This window comes from Andrena cerasifolii, chromosome 9 (assembly GCF_050908995.1).
Source record: "Andrena cerasifolii isolate SP2316 chromosome 9, iyAndCera1_principal, whole genome shotgun sequence".
NCBI lineage: Eukaryota > Metazoa > Arthropoda > Insecta > Hymenoptera > Andrenidae > Andrena > Andrena cerasifolii.
Genome location: NC_135126.1, coordinates 11,324,820 through 11,347,039, shown reverse-complemented (window position 1 = coordinate 11,347,039; position 22,220 = coordinate 11,324,820). Strand labels below are relative to the sequence as shown.

Sequence of the window (22,220 nt, the reverse complement as noted above, 5' to 3'; positions counted from 1 at the left end):
AAGTTGATGATAATTTGCGAGATTGTTCTCTTTAATCTTCCTGACATGCTTAAAAAATTTTAAACCAATTCACTAAACGGTTGCTGAGTTATAACGATTTTAATTTTCACTGATTTTACACGTACTCTCGAGGAAAGAGGCGATTTTGACAGATAAAACAGCTGAAAAAATGTCGAAGAAATGGTACCAATGTTTTCAATTTTTTTGTACATGTAGTATAGGGATAGATGAAGATATCTGCCGAGTTTCAATTGTTTTCACTGCACCGTTTCAAAGAAATAAATTATAACTTGAGAAAATTGTGAATTCAGGGCATTTTCACTGGCAAAAGTTTAGCAAATTGTGCTTGAAAAAGCATTTGCAAAGTGAAAAATACCTTTCTAGGAATAAAAATAAGGCTCCAAATGTCGTTCGAGTTCCTTGCAGCTAGATTTACTATGCGTTAGACGTAGATATTCGAGGATTTCAAATTTCATACTCTTTTGTCTGATATTGTGCGTCCGATACATCCTTAAGGGGACTAGAGCCTTAAGCTAGTTGTAAAATTTCCTTAGGTACCTATTGTTTTAATATACGGATTGTCTATGTATGTCTGGAATGCTCGCGTCATTAAACGGACAGAGGGGTTCGGGGGATGGGGCGGAACAATTTTTTTTGGTAAATTTCGGGAAACAAGGATGTACGAGTGTCTCCGCATTTCACTCATTTTCAATGCGAACGAAAATATGGAGGATAGGTACGCGCAGAAGCGACGACGCGGCGTGCTTCTGTTTTAAAACACGTTTCATGGATTTGTTAAGGATCACAAAATGTCTTTCTAGTTAGTATAGTATAACGATAATTAAGAACTCGCTGATTCCACGTTCTCATGGCTCATGGCGACACAATAAAGAATAACAATGAACACTACACTATTACAAATATTTATTATAAATAAGATATAACAAATATAAAGGATGAATATATTATATTGAATTAATAATGATTGAACGAGATGAAATTTTTTGGTACAATAAAATGAAAAGATCAACTTCGTGCATGTTATTTTCGGCCCAACAATGCGTATCCCAGGACCCCCTTACGATTCTGTAAAATTCCAGTCGTTTCTCTTCTCTTACGTGAAAAGTTTATTAGCCCTTCTTCGCGTCGATTTAATTTTACCGCCAAAAGTGTTCACTCTGCTGCGTCGCTCGATCCTGTCTTCCACTTATCCGTAAATAACTGCAATATCGACAATGTACCAGCCGCAGGTATAGCCCTCATGCACCATTAAAAAAAAAACAATCAAATTTAACAATCACGCCTGTAAACCTCGAAACTACTAGTATCTCCAACATAATTGTATTTCTGAGTTATCAATTTCATTTAAAAATTACTGCCTATGCATTTCAGGAAACGTCTGTATCATCGACCAGCGTTTAAGTTACATTCTACATTATTAATCCAAAGAGACAGCCCGTTGGTATCGTTAACAATTATTGTAAGTATTACCTTATCATTCCTACAAGTCTGAGCAATGAAGCGTGACAGAACGATTAAGGAAGTGGATTGAGAGAAACGCGACTCGATTGATCAGACGCGACTGTCCCGCCATATGCAATGCCGAGGGTGCCCGAAGGCGCGTCGCGTGCGCTCGTGCGCGTTCGTGGCCGGTACCCCCAGTCGTGCCAGAACCACCGACCGGTTTGGACGTGTTCCCTCGTGCGTCGTCCTTCCGCTGTCGTGTACACGTACTTACGCGCGTATCGGTCATACACAGCGACCGTGCGAACCGAGTCGTTCACCGCCGTCGGGATTCCACCGTGTCGAGTGCATTTTCGGGCTGATCTGCCCGCGAATCGAGCGCGAAGCGCTTGGAATCGTTTAGTGCCGCGAAGAGTATCGCGTGGACATCCGTGACACGTACAGGAGAAGAGGCGGGCGATCGCGTACTCTTCTAACGTGCATTGGGACGAACGGAAGCATCGCCGACGTGCTCGAAGAACCGTCAGCTTCCAGAGGAAGCGGCCCCAGCATCACTGAATCGGCGCGACACCGCCTCGGGGACACGATTCCCATCGCAGGCGCGAAGTGCAACCGAAATTGTTGGAACGCTACGGACGGCGGAGAAGTGAGTAAACACGTCTCTTTTTCTCGCTCCCCTTTTTTATTTTTCGACTCGGTACGCTTACAGTGCAAAGTGCATGTTTCGTCTCGTTCGCCCCGAGTCGGATAGCATTTCCCTTCTCTCTCTATCCTAACATCGAGTATCCTTGGGAAGCTACTGCGTTTTTTTCTCCGTTGGTCGTTCACACTCGAAGTAGCCGACGGTTTGCTGGCATCCGGATAGGTTAGATTCCGTGCAGCGTTAACGCGGAAAGGCGCCGCTACCGATTTTAACGCGTCCACTCGTTTCCATTCGTTAACCAGTCGGTGTCTTCGTGACTGATAGGGCCGGTCCGAATGGAAACGCGGGTTTCGCAATAAAAACGTCACCAGTTCCTCTATCGGGGATCAGCTGACAGCCACAGCCGCGATCCGTTTCAACGAATCCGCTTGACGTTAGCCGCCCGTGCGAGCTTAATTTCTACGCGTTTGAATCTCTCTCGATCGTCCACGGAGGCGGCGGGCTACTATTCACCACGAATAAATCGAGTAATAGAGTCGCTCGGATTTGAACATTCCCCTGGACCCGTTAAGTGGATTCCTCTGGCCCGATTGGCGCGTTTTATTTGTCTCTCCTCCAGCGATATCTACCGCGATTTCCATACGACTGGAAGAAATCAGCGTGATCGCTACCTCTCTGCAATCGAATACCCAATCGTGCTGACCCATTTTCTCCACCCCGCACGTCCACCTACACTTCGCAATTATCATCGAACCACTGCGAGTCCGGAATTCGACGAAACGTGCGCATTCACTGCAATCTCTTAATCCGAGAACAATTATCGCCGTAATCATCGGATTGTCTTGACTAGGCCGACGTTAGCCACGATAACAGTCGCGTGCAACGAGCCCGCGATATTTGCATTAAGTTTATCGCGCGGAGCGTCCGCGTAGCAACTTCGCTGCCGGTTAGCCCGGCGAATTTACATCCGATTTGTGCGTCGCCCCGCGCACCCTCCCCAACCGAATTAATCAGCGAAATTCGGTGCGGGGAAGGGGGAAGCTGCAGCGGAGCGTGCGTCCATTTCCGTTACGTCAGCGCGCCGTTTGAAGTGTCTATTATTAGTTTTATTTCGGTGCAAAATGCAATCGTATTACACGGATCGGTGCAGCCTGCGCGGGGGGGGAGGTCGAGCGCGCTCGGCAGAGGTTAACGACACACCGTTTGTCGACGGAGATCGTTTGTCCCCCTTCTCTGGTCTCCACCCGCGTTTCTGCCGCGAATTCGAACCCACCGACTCGATATCGGTATTTGGCGACGCGCAAGCAGGCTCGCCGGAGTAAATACGCGACGATCAACAGTGCGCCAAACGCCATTTCGATCTGCCTTCGACGTACGCCGAGCGAAAAGAAGCGTGGGCGGCTGCTGGCGGTGTACGCGCGTTGCAGTTCGCGATCATCGGTGCTTGAGTTTCTCATCGAAGAAGTCAAACACCACCCCCCCCCCCCCCCTCCCCCCCTCCCTCTCCGCTTCGATCGCCCGGCGTGTCCGTTGTGTTCGGCGCGCGCGGTCTCGTGAGTAACGTTATTTTTGTGTATGCGTGCCGCCTGTCGGTTCCCGAAGCGAATAAATATCTGCCTCTTTTTCTTCCGTGCGGATTTCGAACGCGGCCTGAAATTTATCGCTGTTTGATCGGCAAATATTATGTATTCCGACCGCTGACGTTTATTTGCGCGCGTACGAATACACAGGGCGGTCGAAAAGTAATTGCACATTGTTTTCCTATGGATCTTGAGGCGCGGGCGGAATTTATTTTAATTGGCAGGTGTCGAGCATTCGGATGGTAGAGTCCATTCGCGAGTCTATCGATACGCCAGGTTGAAATTTGGACGAGGAGGCGCGGAAAGGAATGGAACTGGATGGTGGAGGGAAGATATAAACCGACGAAGGTCGCGCCGCGTGGCAAGGAATATTGAGATAAGTTCAATGACTTATCGTACAAGGTCAGCCAAGGTCCCGAGCAAATAAATGCGTGATCTTGAAACCGGCAATCGTGGTGCTCCTTGGCGGTGCGACGCCACCGAAGCTTTCGAGTGTTTTTCGATCATTAGCGTTGCCACATTACAATACGCGGCTCCTGGAAATAAATAGTTCCATGGCCTGTGGCAGGCTATATATAACGCATCTGGGAAAGAACTCTTTCCTTGGAACTCCGCGGGGAAGAATCGGGGAATAGGAACGTGAAGAGACTCGGCTCTTTTAAACCCTGCCACCCTTCGTTTCTCCTCGAGCGTTTTTAGACCCGTCTCTGTGGAGACAATTAATTTTCACGTACACGAGTTTCATTTCCACGCAGCCACGCTTCTCGGAACAATGATCTTCGGAGCCTTGCGATGCTACACTTGCGGAACTGTAATTTCTGCGAACCCGAACTAAATGCGTGATTTTATTTATTCGGCGGATTTGTGTGTAGCAGTGTTTACCTTTTTTGAGTCGCGTAAATTTAATAAGGCAAGCAAAGCACACAAAAGCAGGTATTTTAGAATATAATTCTGAGCTAATGATATTAATAAAGAAAACCGTGGCGACTCCTCAGAAAACACTTCGCGACTCACCGGTTTAGAATCACCGGTGCATAGGCAAAGGGCGGCAAATTTTGGGCGAAAAAAAATAAAAAGGTAGCAAAATCTATGATTATTTTTTGGTCTATTTCGATTATTTAACGTCGATATTACAGATTGATTCGTTCTTATGGATCAAACGACATTTAAGAACATGGTGTAACAGTGTTTACCGTTTGAATATATGTGTTCGAATATATATGTTTACCTTTTTTGAGTCGCGTAAATTTAATAAGGCAAGCAAAGCACATAAAAGCAGGTATTTTAGAATATAATTCTGAACTAATGATATTAATAAAGAAAACCGTGGCGACTCCTCAGAAAACACTTCGCGACTCACCGGTTTAGAATCACTGGTTTATAGGCAAAGGGCGGTAAATTTTGGGCGAAAAAAAATAAAAAGGTAGCAAAATCTATCATTATTTTTTGGTCTATTTCGATTATTTAACGTCGATATTACAGATTGATTCGTTCTTATGGATCAAACGACATTTAAGAACATGGTGTAACAGTGTTTACCGTTTGAATATATGTGTTCGAATATATATGTTTACCTTTTTTGAGTCGCGTAAATTTAATAAGGCAAGCAAAGCACATAAAAGCAGGTATTTTAGAATATAATTCTGAACTAATGATATTAATAAAGAAAACCGTGGCGACTCCTCAGAAAACACTTCGCGACTCACCGGTTTAGAATCACTGGTTTATAGGCAAAGGGCGGTAAATTTTGGGCGAAAAAAAATAAAAAGGTAGCAAAATCTATCATTATTTTTTGGTCTATTTCGATTATTTAACGTCGATATTACAGATTGATTCGTTCTTATGGATCAAACGACATTTAAGAACATGGTGTAACAGTGTTTATCGTTTGAATATATGTGTTCGAATATATATGTTTACCTTTTTTGAGTCGCGTAAATTTAATAAGGCAAGCAAAGCACATAAAAGCAGGTATTTTAGAATATAATTCTGAGCTAATGATATTAATAAAGAAAACCGTGGCGACTCCTCAGAAAACACTTCGCGACTCACCGGTTTAGAATCACCGGTGCATAGGCAAAGGGCGGCAAATTTTGGGCGAAAAAAAATAAAAATAAAATAAAAGCAAAATGCTTTTATTCCCGCTGTTTTGACCAGGTGTTCTTTAAACACAGAGGCTTGAGACAACTTTAAAAATAATTCCCCTTTTTTCACGCAGCAAATCAGCAATAATTCGTAAGTTAGTTGTCACGTTTAATTAATTTCAAAATTCTCCCGACTCTTTTAAATTAAAACGTTGCTGACATTCCGCGAAACGGTGGCGGGACGCTCGCTAGCCTGGGGCTAACATATCGAGCTTCCGCTTCTGCTTCGCCGTTCGTGTACGATATAAAAGAGAAACAGAACCTTGACACTCTCCGCTATGAATTTTCCACGTGAAATGCCCAGTTCCTCTTCCATTTGCACATAAAAGTGTGGCCATGTGCATATTCATGGAATTCATATGCCGGCGCATCCGATACCGATGTGCATCGCGTTGAATCGATCGATCGCTCGCGGAGCCGCGGCAACGTAGCGAGCGGAAAACGGCTCGCGTCGTCGCCAGGAAAACCTTCGGGCGGGGAAAAACGAAACTGCGGGAGGACGTAACGCGACACGGCGATCAACGCGCGTTCCCGCGCGGGCCGCGGATTTCGCAACTCATGAAAATTATACCGCTCGTTTCGCGAAACGGGATAGCCTTTTATTGTTGCGCGCGCCGCTCGGAAAGGAGATACCAAGGCGCAGCAGTTTTAGAAATTCATTTGACCCGCGCTGTTCGGCGCGGCTCGCGGCATCGCAAGTGATACTTTGATTAATGGTTAATCTTCGGTAAACGGAAAGAAATTCGTTCGACAGGGGTGGGTTTCGAAGCTAATTTTTTAAATTCTCGAAACTCGAATACTGAAAGTTTGCAAGGCTTCGAAACTCGAAACTTTCGAAACTCGAAACTTTCGAAACCTGAAACTTTCGAAACTTGAACCGCTGATTCTGTTTTGTAAGAGGAATATCTTGTTTTAAGGACTAAAGTGAACAAATTTCTTTAATAAATCTCTATTAAACCAGATTAAACAAGGTGCAGAGAAAAATGTAAGAGATTGTTTATCTACATTCTCTGTATTCTAAAGGGTTTTCCGTTGATGATAATGATAATATTAATGTTAATAAAAATAATTTACTAATTCTCGATTCCTGGAAACTCGAAACTTTATCGAGTTTCGAGGTTTCGACGCTTCGAGGAACCCATTCCTAAGGCAAAGCATGTTGTTGGTGCTTATTTTTTTTGGAAATATTCCTTGAATTTGTATTACGATCGAATGGAAGTAGAATGAAGATTACAGGCTCCTTAATTCTCCCCCATGGCATTGTGAGTGGCATTTCTACGAAAAACTCGGCACATGTGCCCCACGTGCGAAAAACAATACCGAAAACCAGTAAGACAGTGCGAAAAGAAACGCAGATGTTTCCTCTATCTTCTCATCTCTAATTCGTCTCAGCCGTTAGGCAATAATCGTCAATTGACTATCAATACGATCTAATGAAGCCGTACTGACGCATCGATGCACTCCGCTGTGAAATCCTGAGCCCCTTTTCAGCCTATAATATCTCGAATTCCTTTCGGCTCTACCCATTACGCCGATAAGCAATAGGTATAGCCAGGGTTGCCACCTTATCACCATATAAATCCCGGAGCGCCACACATTCCAACCCGGACATTCAAATATAAACCCGGAGATGGAAAAAGCAAAAAAAAAAAAAAACTTCTGTTCTCGAATATCCGGAAAACAAATCTGCAATTCTTTTAAGCTCGAACAATTCAGAATTTAAAAGTATCTGTTTTTTAATTAACTACTTTTATTGTATATAAAATTGATACCACTGTATAATACCACAATTTTTTATTATATGTCTTATCTTTTTTTTACAACCCGGAGATTTTTCCAGTAAAACCGAAGCCCGGAGATTTTTCCAGTAAAACCGGAGCCCGGAGATTTCCTTTAAAACCCAAAGTCTCCGGGCGAAAACCGGAGAGCTAACAACCCTGGGTATAGCCCATCAGTCAACGAGCAAAATTCATAACTGGGCAGACTATATTACCGCATAATTAGTTGTCTTATTCCCATTCCGATTCACCTCCAAACTGCACTCGCGGAATTTAAAATCCCATCGCAGTGCACGGCAATGGTCAAGAGATTCGCGCGAAACTTTTGACCAATATCACCGATGGAATGTGTTCAATCAACGTTCTTCGTACGCACTAAACCGAACGTGATGTAAATTCGATATCGCCTCGGTGCACGGCAAAAATGCTGTTGCCTCGTGAATATTGTATGTCGCCAGCGAGGGCGGCGGGGGTTTCATTGATGGATCGCGTTAAATTCTATTATTCGAGTCGATTAATTAGCGGGCCGCGCGTGGGCAGGCTTTCGCGTAAGGGTACGTTTACGTTGGAGCTGCGATAAACGATCAGAGCGACGATAACAGCGAGATGACTATATAGATGACCAACGATAAAACCGTCGAGAAAGAAATATTTCTCTTTCTTCGCTATTATCGCAGCTCCAACGTAAACGTACCCCAACACACGAAACAGTCGCGATAAATCCGCTGTGTCCAATCGGGGCTGTCCATCCACCGACGGTTTCATTAACGCTTCACTTCGCGTGTCCAATCTGGCGGGCAGTATTTTTCAGACAACGTCGCGACACCTTCGCTGCAACGATCTGGGAAAAATTGCTCGCCCTCATTTCCATATAGATCAGGTTCCTCCTAGAAACCTTGCAGAACGACGTGGTCGAAATGTGAACGTCTACTCGCCACGAGGAAGAGACGCGTCCTACGATTTTTTGTTCAAATCTTTATTGGAAGTCAGAATAGATGCAAGGACTTGTTTGTTCTTCGGCTGAAACAGCATAGTTGCAAGGAGTCTGAATAAAATTAAGTTATTTGAAAATTGTCCGGGTCAGGGTACTGCTAATTCGCTACGCGAGGAAAAGCTGAATTGTTTTTAACCCTTAAGGGGGTATACCCGTTTGAACCCTCGGAAAATGTATACATTTTGTGGATTTTTTTACAAGTCAACGGTTTGATGCAGATTTCCCGTTTTTTAACTATGTTTACATAGTATTATGAACTACTTATAAAAAAAGTTTCAGTTAAAAAACTATTGTTTTTCGGAAGTTACGGATACATGTCCGAAAGTCTCTCGATTTTAGACGGCTAAACGGTGGCCCTAAAAACTCGCGCTACGTTCAACCAATTTACTTCAAATTTTGCATGCAGAATCATAATAAGATTCCACATCGTCCAACGAAGGCGATTTTGAAAATTTTGAAAAATAAAGAAATGGTGAGAGATCAAAGGTAAAGTTAAATTTTTCTAAGAGAAAAATCCACCTTTTTCCTTTATAAATAATAAACGGGGAATCGAAATAAAAAAAGCCTTCGTTGGACGATGCGGAATCTTATTATGATTCTGCATGCAAAATTGGAAGTGAATTGGTTGAACGTAGCGCGAGTTTTTAGGGCCACCGTTTAGCCGTCTAAAATCGAGAGACTTTCGGACATGTATCCGTAACTTCCGAAAAACAATAGTTTTTTAACTGAAACTTTTTTTATAAGTAGTTCATAATACTATGTAAACATAGTTAAAAAACGGGAAATCTGCATCAAACCGTTGACTTGTAAAAAAATCCACAAAATGTATACATTTTCCGAGGGTTCAAACGGGTATACCCCCTGAACTGGTATCCTGGGGTCGCTCGTGACCCCAAGCACCCAAAGTTCGATGTACAATTTTCGGTTGTCTAAGTTGGTAAACTGAATTTCTTATTAATTTTAAAATAGTAGTTTAACTTTCTGCGCTTCTATTATTTTCTACATTACCTAAGAAGAAAATATTCACAGTGCTTGCTCTAGTGTCGACTTTACAATTTTCTATGTCCTTTTTTATTTGGGGTCTGCCACGCCCCCAGTATACCAGTCACGTTTGCCAAAAACAGTATACCAGTTAAGGGTTAATTTTGTCGCAAGCCTCTGTGTTTGAAACGCTTCCCAATTTCTTTCCCCTAAAATTCTCGCCCTAGGCGACAGCCTGCTTAGCCTGTATCAAAATCCGCCCCTGACTTCGAGGCGATCTTAATTGAGTTCGCGGAGTACTCCTTAATTACTGCCTCCTCCGCCGCATCCGCGTTCCCTCCTTCGCGACACATGTCGCGCGAAATCGAAAGCTCAATTACCATCCGGTTTCTTAACAGACAAATTACCAATAAGTGGCCATTTGAAAGGTAGGTATCAGACGCTGCAAGCCGAAGCTAAAAAGCATGAATACGTCTGATTCACACGTACGCGTCCCTGCTCCTCGCGGCTTTTTCTCTGAATGAACACCGAGAATAGAACCTCGCGGTTCTGAATGAAGCAACGCATTTGGCTACATACAAGGAAGCTGGGGACAGATATAGATACCCTTAAACGAGAAAATAGTGTCCTCTGACTTCTGCACGTCGTTCCAGCCGCTAGCAACGAATCTCTACAATTCCATACAAAATTCAAACCATACCGTAAACTGGGGGAACATTGGCACGCTTTTGGAACCTTTTTGCTGTATAATATAAAAATTAACATTTTTACATTTGCTTTAAGTATCCTATCATAACGTTGCATCTTTTGTGAATGCACTACGAGTGTCAAAATGCGTAGAATTTGTGCCCTTATCCTTCTTTAATACGCGTTAAATACCTGCCGATGTTACCCCGTTACCGGGTAACATTGGCACATCATATATAATTAGCACTAGAAAGTTAAAGTTCTACCGCATCTAAACTTACATTAACACTTAAATTTGTTTCTTTTTATCTTCAATGTACTTTATTCTTTTTATTTTATTATTTTTGTATTCTTTTTATTTTATTATTTTTGTATTTTTTTAATTTACATTTTTAAATTTAATTTAGGTATCCTATTATAACATTGCATCGTTTGTGATGGTAATACAAGTGTGAAAGTGTATAAAATTTTTTTCCTTCTCCTTTTTAATAGATGTTAAGTAGATGCCAATGTTACCCCGTACTGTGCCAATGTTCCCCCAGTTTACGGTACGATTCCAAAGGGAACGTTAATCCATGCGTGCATAGTTCGCAGCAGAAGCAACTAATTCGCGGTGAGTTCGTTAAAGCGCGATCGGAGGACGATTATAATTTATAATCCTCGATGATTATATCAAAGCGAAGGAGAAGCATCGCGGCTCTGGAAATAAACCGACCTTCAACCTTAGCCTGGGTGTAAACAGCGTCATTGATTTGGGTTCAGTTTTGCAGAAGAAATCGATGCCGATATGCAGCAAGGTAGAAAACGTGCCGGGAGATGTTTGATTTATGCGCGGATGCAACTGCATACGTTGCTGCGATTAATTGAACCGCTAGCTGGAGCGACTATATCCTCCGGACACGCAGACCGCGTGTAAAAAGTTCGCAATTCTCGGAGGAGCGCGCAATCGTATAAAGCCGCGTATTCACCTGCGCATTCGCCCCGAATGTGCATTCGGCGCGCACCGATTTTTTGCCCGTTCGGAGCTCGGCGCGCATTCGGCGCGCGTTCGGGGTTGAGTGAAATTTGCGGCGTCCTTTTCATGGTATTGTTCGGACCCGAATGCGCGCTTTGATGGACCGCCAACAAGCGGATCGGCCCGAATGCGCGCCGCGCCCCGAACACGCGCCGAACACCGGACGAGCGAAAAATCGGTGCGCGCCGAATGCACATTCGGGGCGAATGCGCAGGTGAATACGCGGCTTAACGCCGGATCGTAGGGCCCGGGGACGTTTGAGCCTTTGAAGCGGGAACGGCTTCCAAAGATCGGGTTTCGGTCCACAGATGGGGAACACAACGCCGACCAATTTCCGCGGTACCGTTTTCAGGGTCGATCCAGTCGGACAGGGAGACGGATGGCAATTTCCATCGGGAAATCGAGTTTACGTCGATCTGTTTCGTAAGAAATGCGACGCGATGGAACTGGAATCTCTAGAGATGCAAAATTTTTATGGCAAGATTGCCTCTGATGGCTGCAATTACCTACCGCGGCAGCTGCATCCTGCAAATTGGATGTTACACGGACACGATTAATCTGTCGCGTTTACTCGATCCGGTCACGGGAATCAAATTTTTTTCCTGTTTACGGATCGTTTCCTGATTAGTCGGCAGGCAGTTTGCAGTAGCGTTTAATAGATAAATCGTTTCTGGTAAGTAGTCGGAGAGCGGGTGATGTAAACGCCAAATATATGAGCCTTTGATAATCACACTGACGTAAATCAGAAGAGTTTTAAGCTTGACTAGCCTCCGTGTTCCTTTGCTTCGCATTGCGCACTAAGATTTCTCTTAATTCCCGGAGACTCGTGTAGGGGAGAACGGGGCTAAAAGTTCCGGGGGTGAGTTGTTCCGACGGCTCTGTCTTCAGAATGAAAAGAGCGTTGTACTTTAAATTATTTTTTCCGTGTAAGTTGAAGTTATGCGTAAAGATAAATAAAGACTGTCGGTAGAGAATTCAATGTCTGCCACATGATTCTATCGAGATTTATTAAAATACTACGATGTGGACAAGAGGCCACAGTAGGCTACAAGTACGAATCTCAATAAGTAGGTACCTACGTACGGTTGAATGTAAGACTGATTAGTAGATTATAGTTTTATTTTGGTTTTCTTTTAAAGATAATACATTTTTGTTGGTCCGAACCTTCGTAAATAAACATTATTAATAAATTTCTGTTTTATTTCATTAGAAAGTGAAATATTTCATTAAATATTTTATTAATAAAATTCTGTTTTATTTCATTAGAAAGTGAAATATTTCATTAAATATTTTATTAATAAAATTCTGTTTTATTTCCTTAGAAAGTGAAATATTTCATTAAATATTTTATTAATAAAATTCTGTTTTATTTCATTAGAAAGTGAAATATATCATTAAATATTTTATTAATAAAATTCTGTTTTATTTCATTAGAAAGTGAAATATTTCATTAAATATTTTATTAATAAAATTCTGTTTTATTTCATTAGAAAGTGAAATATTTCATTAAATATTTTATTAAAAAAATTCTGTTTTATTTCATTAGAAACTGAAATATTTCATTAAAAGGCAACTCTTATATTTTAGTAACAACTTACCCCAATGCGATAACAACTTGCCCCATATAGGGGTAAGAAGTTCCGCTTCGATCATCCACAAATAAATTACTTTCTATGAAAAACCTATTACAATACATTAAATACAAGCTTAAAACCAGAAAATATAATAAATTTAACAAGAAATTAGTCAATAGTGAAAAGAATAACTATATTATTTTCCAGTCATTTTTTATGCTTTATCGAAGTCGGAACTTTTAGCCCCGGTCTCCCCTGACCCATATCTACCCAGAAAGCTCGAAGATTCCTTGGATTTATCCACAAAGCCGCCAATGTATTTGAAAAACACCTGGGTCTGTGGAACGCACAAGAAGATCAATAATCAAACGCCTGTGGACCATTTCGGCCACTCAAACGCAATGCGATCGAATACAAAGATGCCTGTAACACTTCTAATGTAAGGTCAAATGCGTGGTCCATTTATATGACCACTATTTTTATTGCCCCCACGACTGAAAGCATTCCTGCAGCGTGCCCGAGTAGGTAATGAAGGAGCCACGGTCACCCGACGCAAACAGTGTTGAATTTCCTCTGGCCCACAATTAAACGATCGGCTCTGTTTGTTGCAGGTGTAGCCATGAATAATTCACTGGGCTGAAAGCCGGAATTTCTTCGACTTTGAGGCACCGAGAGACTCGAAAGCAACAGCGTCAAGATGGGCGAGATCCTCGGCTCGGCGAGCTTCCTCCACCTCGGCGACATCGTCAGCCTCTACGCGGAGGGAAGCGTCTCGGGATTTCTTTCTACCCTCGGGTAAGTTGAATATTCATCGGATCATTCCGGCTAGTTACCATATTTCAGCCGCCAGGCTGCCGCCTCGGTGCCTCCTCTATTCCGCGATCGAGGACGCGGAACAGAAATTCCTCGGTCACTTTGGTTGGCCGGAGAAGCTCTTTCTCAAGGTAGAAGCTTTTCAACAGGCTCAAAAGACGCGGGAGCAATTAATAACGAAACTGGGACCTTGGCGAATGTTATTCGTGGTCGAAAATTGCAGAGAAAGGAGTCTTATAATTAATCAGCGACTCGTGACGTGGATTCCAAACGACCCACATTTTTCCATAGTAAGATTTCTTTAGTAGTCGCAGCAGGATGTCCAGGGGCCAATTGTTAATTTCAATATTTGCATATATGTTCCTGAGCTTTTGGTTCCTTCGACGAATCAAATCTTTCTGTGGTTAAGATAGAAGATGGAGTTTTGCAGAGTAGCAGTCGTTTAAGATCCCCGAGATTCCACCCTTTAGCTACCCCCGCTGCATCGTTTCGCTACCCCATTACACCACTCTAAGATGATCATCCGCAATCACACATTCAATTAGGTAAACTGTACATTGCATCTATCTTCGGACGAGATCTCGCTACCCCATTTTAGCACTGATATCGCACGTACCTATTCACCTTATCAGTCAAGGACGAGCTTCGGATCAGATCCCGACGAAGATTGCATAGCTTAACAGCTTCTTTTTTCCACTTCCTTCAGATTCGAGTCAGTCTCCGGGGATCCCTCGCGCCCCTATCAACGTGCTCCGATCTCAGGATATTTATCCAGCTATTTACATTTCACGCGCGAACGATCCATCTTGCTGTCCCGCTGCCCCGCAAGGGGAAGGTCTCCCATTTTTAGAGCCACCGAAATCTTCAAGCTGCCCTGGGCGTACCGCGGTATAAACTGTTCTCTGTTCTACCTGCTGAACGATTAGATATTCAGTGCAAACAGCGATATCGTCTCGTTCGAAATCTTTCGGCCGCGCTGTCCCAATAGACTCGCAGTCGCGTGCGTTTTAGAGCGTAGGGGATTTGGAGTTGAACATTTCCTTGAAATCAGGGCGAGTCGAGTTTAGAGTTCCTCTCTAAAGTTCGCGCGCAGGACGGAAGTTTACCGGTTGTCGATCTCAAGAGACTGCGAGAGCCAGCCTCCTTTCTTCTGCAAACACCTCAGCCAGTTTGTCAGAATGGCCATTATACGCAATTCCTACTTGGCGAGGACCGGTTCCATGCAAAAAGGCCCCAGTTGGCCGCGTGCACCAGCGACAGGTGTTTGCATACGTAATCCTGGATCTCGAGGAGACAGCGAAGGAAAACACACGGCGAATTAATGTAAGCGAAACATACGACTGTTGCATCATCGTGCATTCGCCGGGTTAAGGAGTTTTACGCTACTTGAGAGTCGAAGACACGTGCTACGTAGCCGAAAAGAGATTCAGAAGCGTGCGTAGTAACGCGTAGCTTGCACGAACCTACGTTTCTTCAATATTCGTTTCCATAAATGCAGCATTCGTAGTTTTATGTAGCCTCCCTGGCTTAACATCCGCGTCGGGAAGATTCCTCGGCGCTGCAGTTTATAGATCATTCGAAGCTGTAAAAGCCTACGATCGAATACCGATACCACTTCAGGGACCTTCCTCCCAATCCTTCTGTATCCTCCAGAAATAATCCGAAGTCGAAACAACGAGCGAGCCAGCCGCGTTGCATATTGCATTCCTCTGCAAAGTGCACAGGCTGTGGACGCATCGAAACTTCAGCTCGTCCATGCGCGATCAGCGATACATGCGGGTCTCGGTATTCCCCAGCTTTCGAAACGACTCTGACGAGGCATTAAACGGCGGCACGTCCGCAGGAAAGTTATTAATCCTCTTACCAATAAACCCCTACTCCGCCCGAGGTATCTGTTTCCGTTGAATATATTTTCACCCCTGGTCGCGGGAGCCCTGCTATTCTTTGCAGGCGCGCGTTACACGCGCGCTCTGATGGCTTGAGGGAACGTAAAGATAGGACGCCGATACCGGCAGGTAATAAGGCGATCGCTTTGTAATCACCCCTGCCCCTCCGCCCGTCGGGTACTCCACTGCGCAGGCATCTCAAAGGGTGTCTCTGCTATTGACGTTAATCATCTTGGAGCCCATTATCGAGGAAAGCGGGGTAAAATAATCTGTCAGTAAGCAGACACCGCTTCCCTTAAGACTGGGGATGAAATCCTAAGCGACCGCTCCTTCCTGTGCCCTCTCGATTCGAGGGAACTGATGAAACTAGAGACACGATAGAGGGGAAGGATGGAAGCCAGGTCGAATGGCTCGAGACCTGTAATCCCCCTTTTCAATTGTTTCTCGATTTATCAGATACCTACATTTTCCGAATGGAGACAGTAATCTCTGGGTTGGCCAAGGAGTGTCCCGAGTGTTTCATTACATTGGGATTCTGGTATATTTTATTCTACTGAGTGCCCATTGTGAAGGGTAAGCGGAGAAACGCCGGAATGTCACGGAACAGCGTAATCGAGAGAATTAAGTTTTAATAGTTTAGTCCATCAGGAAAGAAACAAGGTTCGATGAATTTAATTATCTTCTTAAATAATTACTTGTTTTATCTTCACGGTAGAAGCTAAAATACATTCCGTATTTTGTTCCAATACAGAGTGGATATTTCTTATTTTTAATCAGTAGGTATACCAAATCTTTAACGCAATATTACGGGGGCATTTGAACTTTACAACCCTTTCTGGTTCGACAGTTCTGTGGTCCCAGTAGCCACGAACAAAATATGCTATAAATCGCAAAATACGACAAATGGATATTCGCGATTTTTCCCTTACCCTTCCTTGTTAAGTTGCACTTACACAGTTACGAGTAAATTCTCCGCAGGTGTCGCAGATCCTCTTGCTGTCGTATTCCACTAAGAAACTTGGTTTATAGAGTGAAAGTTCTCTTCTTGTTAATTTGACGAGGGTCGTCCGAGAACTCTTAAAGTTCAGCTTCGGATTTAGGGTGATTATTTAGACGTTGAAAAGGGAATCGGTTGGAAGCGTGTTGGTGGGAGCGTAAGGATCGATCGGTGGATGATTCTAACGCGATTCGATTCGCAGAGAGCGATTAATGGCCAAGTTCCCCATTCGAATCCCTCGGCCACTCGAGGAGAAAATAGGTCAGGCACGCTCTGCCCACTTGAGTGGGAACCAGCCTGCCGCGAATGGGCTTTTAAATAAGATCCCGGCGATCGAGTCCGCGAATGTTTTCCCTGTGGCCGTTCGATTGACGTAAGTCTCGTGCACTCGATCTTATCGTCCTCGGCGTAACGTTAGCTGAAGATAAAGTGCTCCCATCGTTAAGCAGCAAAGACAAAGAAAGCGCCCGCATGATTTACGATAGCAAACACAGCGCGCAATACTTTAGAATTTAGAACGTTTCCTTCCACCTTCGGCTCGGCACGGTTTAAACCCATTTATAACGCCGGATTTCAGTTGCCGTTTGCACGTGCCGCAATCGTGCGTTCACTTTCGCGGCGGTCAATTATCAGGTGGTCTCCGAAGCCATTGCTGAGCCTCGGAGAAGCTTAAACTGGAATCTGACTGCAGAGAAAGTTAAGAATCTAAGAGCCTACATCTCCTATCCTAACAACGAATTATTTAATTACATCAATCCCAAATGCTTTCGCATACTGTGCACGCAAAGACCACAGAAGCACGGTGTAGGGAGCTAGAAAAACTCTTCGCAGTTTGTGCGAGCAGCTATTCGATTTTCTTCTGCCTACAACTCTACTCCCTCTTCTTAAGGGGTTGCATACACCTAGAAGGGCCGAAACAATCGATTTGTCCAATAAAGAATTCGCAGAAGCTACAACGTCAAAGGAGGTCAATTCTATGACTCCGGAATCGACGATCTTCTGTAAATTAAAAAAAATATATCTCGCTTTAACCTGTACCTCAAACTTTAAACACTATTTTCTTGAAACTATGTTTTTCAAATCGGTGCCGATGATATTTCAAAATTACTGAACCGATTTGAATGAAATTTGGCACGATTATTCTTCCCATTAACATCTACTCTTCATCATACAATTTTGTTTTTAAAAGCCACAGTTTTTATTTAATCATTAAAAAACTGACGAAACTTCTCTCCTGAGAGAAGGTGTATGTAACCCCTTAAAGAGCATTCTCAACTTGCAGCACTAAAAGTACGATTGAGATTTTATGTGCATGCATAAAGATCGCAAGATTCGATCTAAGCTCGACTCGTTCGCCGTCGAGAAACGTGGAGCGGCGCAAAAGCTGTGCAACGTTTACGGATGCTCGTTCCGCATCTGTAGGTACTGTTGCAAGATGGATGGCAGCGTATAGAGGTGGCTGGGAGATACAATCGGTGCCGGTACCAGCTCGTCAAACTAAATCTCCGGCTCGGTGAATGGAGTGTCTGCTAATTCCTGTTCTCCAACGGTATCGCGAATTGCCCGTGCACTTGTCACTCGCCACGGCGGCGGGACGCCCGTGATGCATCAGCTGGCTGCGGATGAAAGGGATGTAATTAATGCCGGGGACCAACGGTTCGCTCCCCCGCGGCAACCAAGGAGATATCGAGCGCGACGCGAAATTATTGCTCGCGACTTTCCGGATTCAAACCAGCCCGCCTGTTCGATAAGCTTCCGCGAGGCTCGATGCTTATCCCGGCTCACGATAAGGCGGTGGTTTTAAAGAGGATTCAGAATAGACCGTTCGCTAGGTTGTTTTTCTCTGCTCGGGATGTTTGGAGCGTATCGTGCGAGCGTTGCACAACGAGTCCAGCACTTAATTAACCAGATTAGATTGCCATCGATACGTCAATGCCGAGTTCCCCGGCCAACACTATCCGCGAACTTAGCCTTTTGGAACGCGGACACTTTCTTTGCCCTTTTTACGCTGCTCCCCGCCGTTCCACGGGCTGGGTAATAATTAACCATTCCAGGGGGGTATTAATAAAATTATCGAGGGCGCGTGACGTTGATGTATCGATTGGACAGGAAACGCTGTGGGTACGTGTTGCATTCGAAGACGCGCTCTGTTTCACCAATAATAGCTCGCTGATAATTTAATTGGTCGATTTTAATTAGTCGATTAAAATGGACGCTGCCGTTATGCTGCAAGGGGTAAAATATTTTCGTGATGGAAACTCGCTCGTCTGAGTTTCTATGTGGCTGCTACGAGGTTTAGGATAGAATTGAACGCCATTCTTGTTTCTGGTGCCTCGACAGCAATAATGGCCCACGATGCAATCATAGCCATGTAGATGTACAGTGGAGGCGACTGGAGACAGCAATATCGGCTTTTGCATATTGGTCGAGCTGTCTCTCCGGTTATGCGGCTTTACGTATTGTGCGTGAAACGGGGGATGAAGGGAACGCCGTGTAATATCATATTTTTATCGCATAGAGACGCCTGCAGGCTCTCGATCTTAACTGCGGGTGCAAATATGGCGGTTGATAAAACCCGGTCGCGATGTAATTCAGCTTGAACGTCTTCCTTCTCGTCCTTTATTCCAACCGTGCAATCTGCGTTGGAGTGGCTGCGAAGTCACGCAGAACATCTGCTGTAAAGATAACGCAGAAAATTGTGTGCATACCTCAGTTGCAATTGCTTCTGGATCGTATGTGTATCTAGATTACAGTCGGCGTAAAATCAACTGGCCACTCAAGGCCACTCCCCTAATCTTTGTGCGAAGAAACGAGGGGTGGAACGGCAGGGGTGGATCCACTTATTTCAACCAATCTATGTGTTTCACAAGTTTGCAAGTCATTTTTGAAACTTCCTACAAATTCTATGTAGTTTCTATGTACATACTTGGTGCCTTTTTATTGTCGTCCAGTGACGAAGATTTTCGACTAATTTTTAAGCGAAAGTTACAGGGGATCCAGATTAATGCATTCCACTCGTACAATATTTTTATTCTGCGCGAAGCGCAGGCAGCCTCGGTGACTTCATTTCGCGGGGCATACATTAGCTCTGGAGGTAGTTGAAGGAGCTTACGTCCGCGGATGAGAAACCTAAACGAAATCTCGTTAGCGAACTTTGTATTCTATTAGCGACCGACAACAAGCGATGCGGCTACTTACGAGGGTGGTCGGTGGCGGTGAAAGGGTGCAATTGAACGTCCGCGAAGAGCTTTCGGGTTCGAATGCTCGATAAAAGGCCACCCGGCCGTTGGTTATTTATGGGCGAATCATTCTTCCCTCGTATCTTATCGTCCATCGATCAACCGCAGAGTATTCCGCCGTCAATTCCGCGATCAATAGGCAGCTTTCTGGTCTGCTGTTGCAAACGAGCTTTTATCAACGGGGAATAACACTCGATCATTGTTTCCACGGTCTATTCGAATCGATGTCTAGACGTCGATGGTTTCTAAAACAGAAAACGCGCGGACGTGAGTTCTCAGTTGAACGAGCACTTACATTCTCGCGGATCATCGAAACATGGAATTTTATCCGAAGGAGTTCTTGAAGCTTGAAACACTGAATTATTAATCCCAATGCCGCTTCAACAAATGTCAGTGTTTCCTCGAACCTCCTCTATAAAATATGTATCTGCTAACGAATGGAAGAAATAGTCTTTGCTGAATCTTCGAAGTTTCCATTTTCTCCCACACGGTTGATCCTCGTCTAAGGAAAGTTTCAACGGCCACGTCGTACATCTTCATTTGCTGTCGGAAAGTTCCTTGACCTCGTAAGGGCCGTAGCCCTGCATAACTTATTACGTTCTTAGGGCCACTGCACTATCGTGAAATAAGATACTGCTTCGCGAGATAGTACTTAACGTTGGCCTGCAGGGAGGAGAGCGAGGCCACTGTAGCACAGTGCTCATATTTTGGAAGATGAAAGCTCTCGTCGCTATGTGGCTTCAAAGCTCCCGGGCAAGACTTGGCCTGCGCTAATATCGATTCGCGCGTTGCGTTGCTTCCACCTGGACCACACTTATTTCACGACAATTTATTCAGAAATATTCTTCATTTCTGACGTCGCAGCTTCAGCAGCATCTTAAGGAACAAACTCCCAATTGCTCCTTGACGCTTAAATGCACTTCGAAGCTCTCTTTGGGGAACTGTTAAGTGTGATCGTCTTGAACATTCAAAAAGTAAAGCTCGAACTCAATACTCGAATTGTATGGATAGTTTAATTATTGGAATAGTTTGAATTTAATTTCCTCCAGACTTAAACGGGTCAGAACTATTCCCCTTGTATAGAATTCTTGGGTGGCAATATAATAAGAATATTATTCATGGTAACTTCTGCTCATCGCAGAGCTCTATACCTGCACGGCTATTGCGAAAGTTCCTCGCACAGTTTCTTTCACGCGAACTTTTCAATTGCTTTGCAGATTGGTGGACGACAGGTGCGTGGTATGTCCCGAAGCTGGAGACTTATCGAATCCGCCGAAGAAGTTCAGAGGTAATTTCTCATTAACGATTATCATGCAACTTCTACTCTCTCACGATCTGATATTTAGCTGTTTCTGTCCGATACTTTTCCCCTCTCGACTCACTGTTGTGATCGGTATTTAATGGTCCTCAGATTGCCTCTTCAAGATATGTCCCATGAACCGTTACTCCGCGCAGAAGCAATTCTGGAAAGCGGCGAAACAGAGCGCGAGCGGCACGGATGCTGTGCTGCTAAAAAGACTTCACGTAAGTTAATTGAACGTTGAATTTCGATCCGTAAATTAATTCGACATTACGCTAGCCGGCTCGGCTTTGAATATCACGCGCGCGGAAGGTAGATCGGAGGAATAATAATCGATAGGATTAATTTCAGCATGCCGCTGAAATAGAGAAGAAGCAAAACGACACGGAGAACAAGAAACTACTGGGCACCGTGGTCTCTTACGGCAACGTCGTCCAGGTGAGCGTGCAGGCACGCTTTGTTGTTTTTTTCTAATATTTTCATATATTTTTACATTGCCCTCGTTACGGCCGGAGTTAAATCAATTTACCTTGCGCTTCACGCCTGAAAAGGTCAGTTCAGCTTTAGCACCGAAGGACACTCCCTTTTACGCACAAACCAAGTTTACCGGCTCCATGGAGATGAAAGCGCGGCTATAATTCCGGTCCGAATGGAATAATAGTCCCCAATAAAGCTTCCCTCCTATATTTCTTTTATCACCGCTGGAGTAGCGCTGGCATATCCCATTATCATACGTTTCGCTAACTTATCTCATAAGCAGCGCGGAATGCACGATAACTGATTGCCAATTAACAGAATACACTTCCTCCGAGCTATCGTGGTTCCTGAATTATGGAGGGTAACGTTGGAATGCGGCTCAGCTGGCAAACGCGGGATTCCACCTGCCTCCCAAGACAATGCTTCCTAATACTGTTTCAAATACATGATCTAATTATTAATTATATCCAGGACGGCTCTATCAACAACGAGAGGGGGGGGGGGCAACATCGTTGCGACGCGATAGCCGAGATAGAGACGCGGGAGGCTGTGAACGCCATTAGACGTCTAATTACGTGGATGCAATAATGAAGCGGGGGAGGGGCTATCTGTGTCGCTAGTCGCCGCTCGGTTAGGGAATTATGGTAG

At 44.2% G+C, this 22,220-nt stretch overlaps 1 protein-coding gene across 7 annotated transcripts in view; it reads left to right on the top strand.

The window, feature by feature from the left end:
* Positions 1–1,648: 1,648 nt before the first annotated feature.
* LOC143373265 (inositol 1,4,5-trisphosphate receptor-like) overlaps positions 1,649–22,220 on the top strand; it is a 38,553-nt gene continuing 17,981 nt past the window's right edge. For 6 of the 7 annotated variants that reach the window (XM_076820320.1, XM_076820321.1, XM_076820318.1 and 3 more), the window contains exons 1-5: positions 1,649–2,110; positions 13,472–13,655; positions 21,013–21,083; positions 21,207–21,319; positions 21,447–21,533. In XM_076820320.1, the coding sequence (XP_076676435.1) occupies positions 13,558–13,655; positions 21,013–21,083; positions 21,207–21,319; positions 21,447–21,533 (369 nt within the window). In that variant the 5' untranslated portion in view covers positions 1,649–2,110; positions 13,472–13,557. The remainder of the gene's footprint in view (positions 2,111–13,471; positions 13,656–21,012; positions 21,084–21,206; positions 21,320–21,446; positions 21,534–22,220) is intronic. The other variant, XM_076820322.1, reaches the window with a different exon arrangement.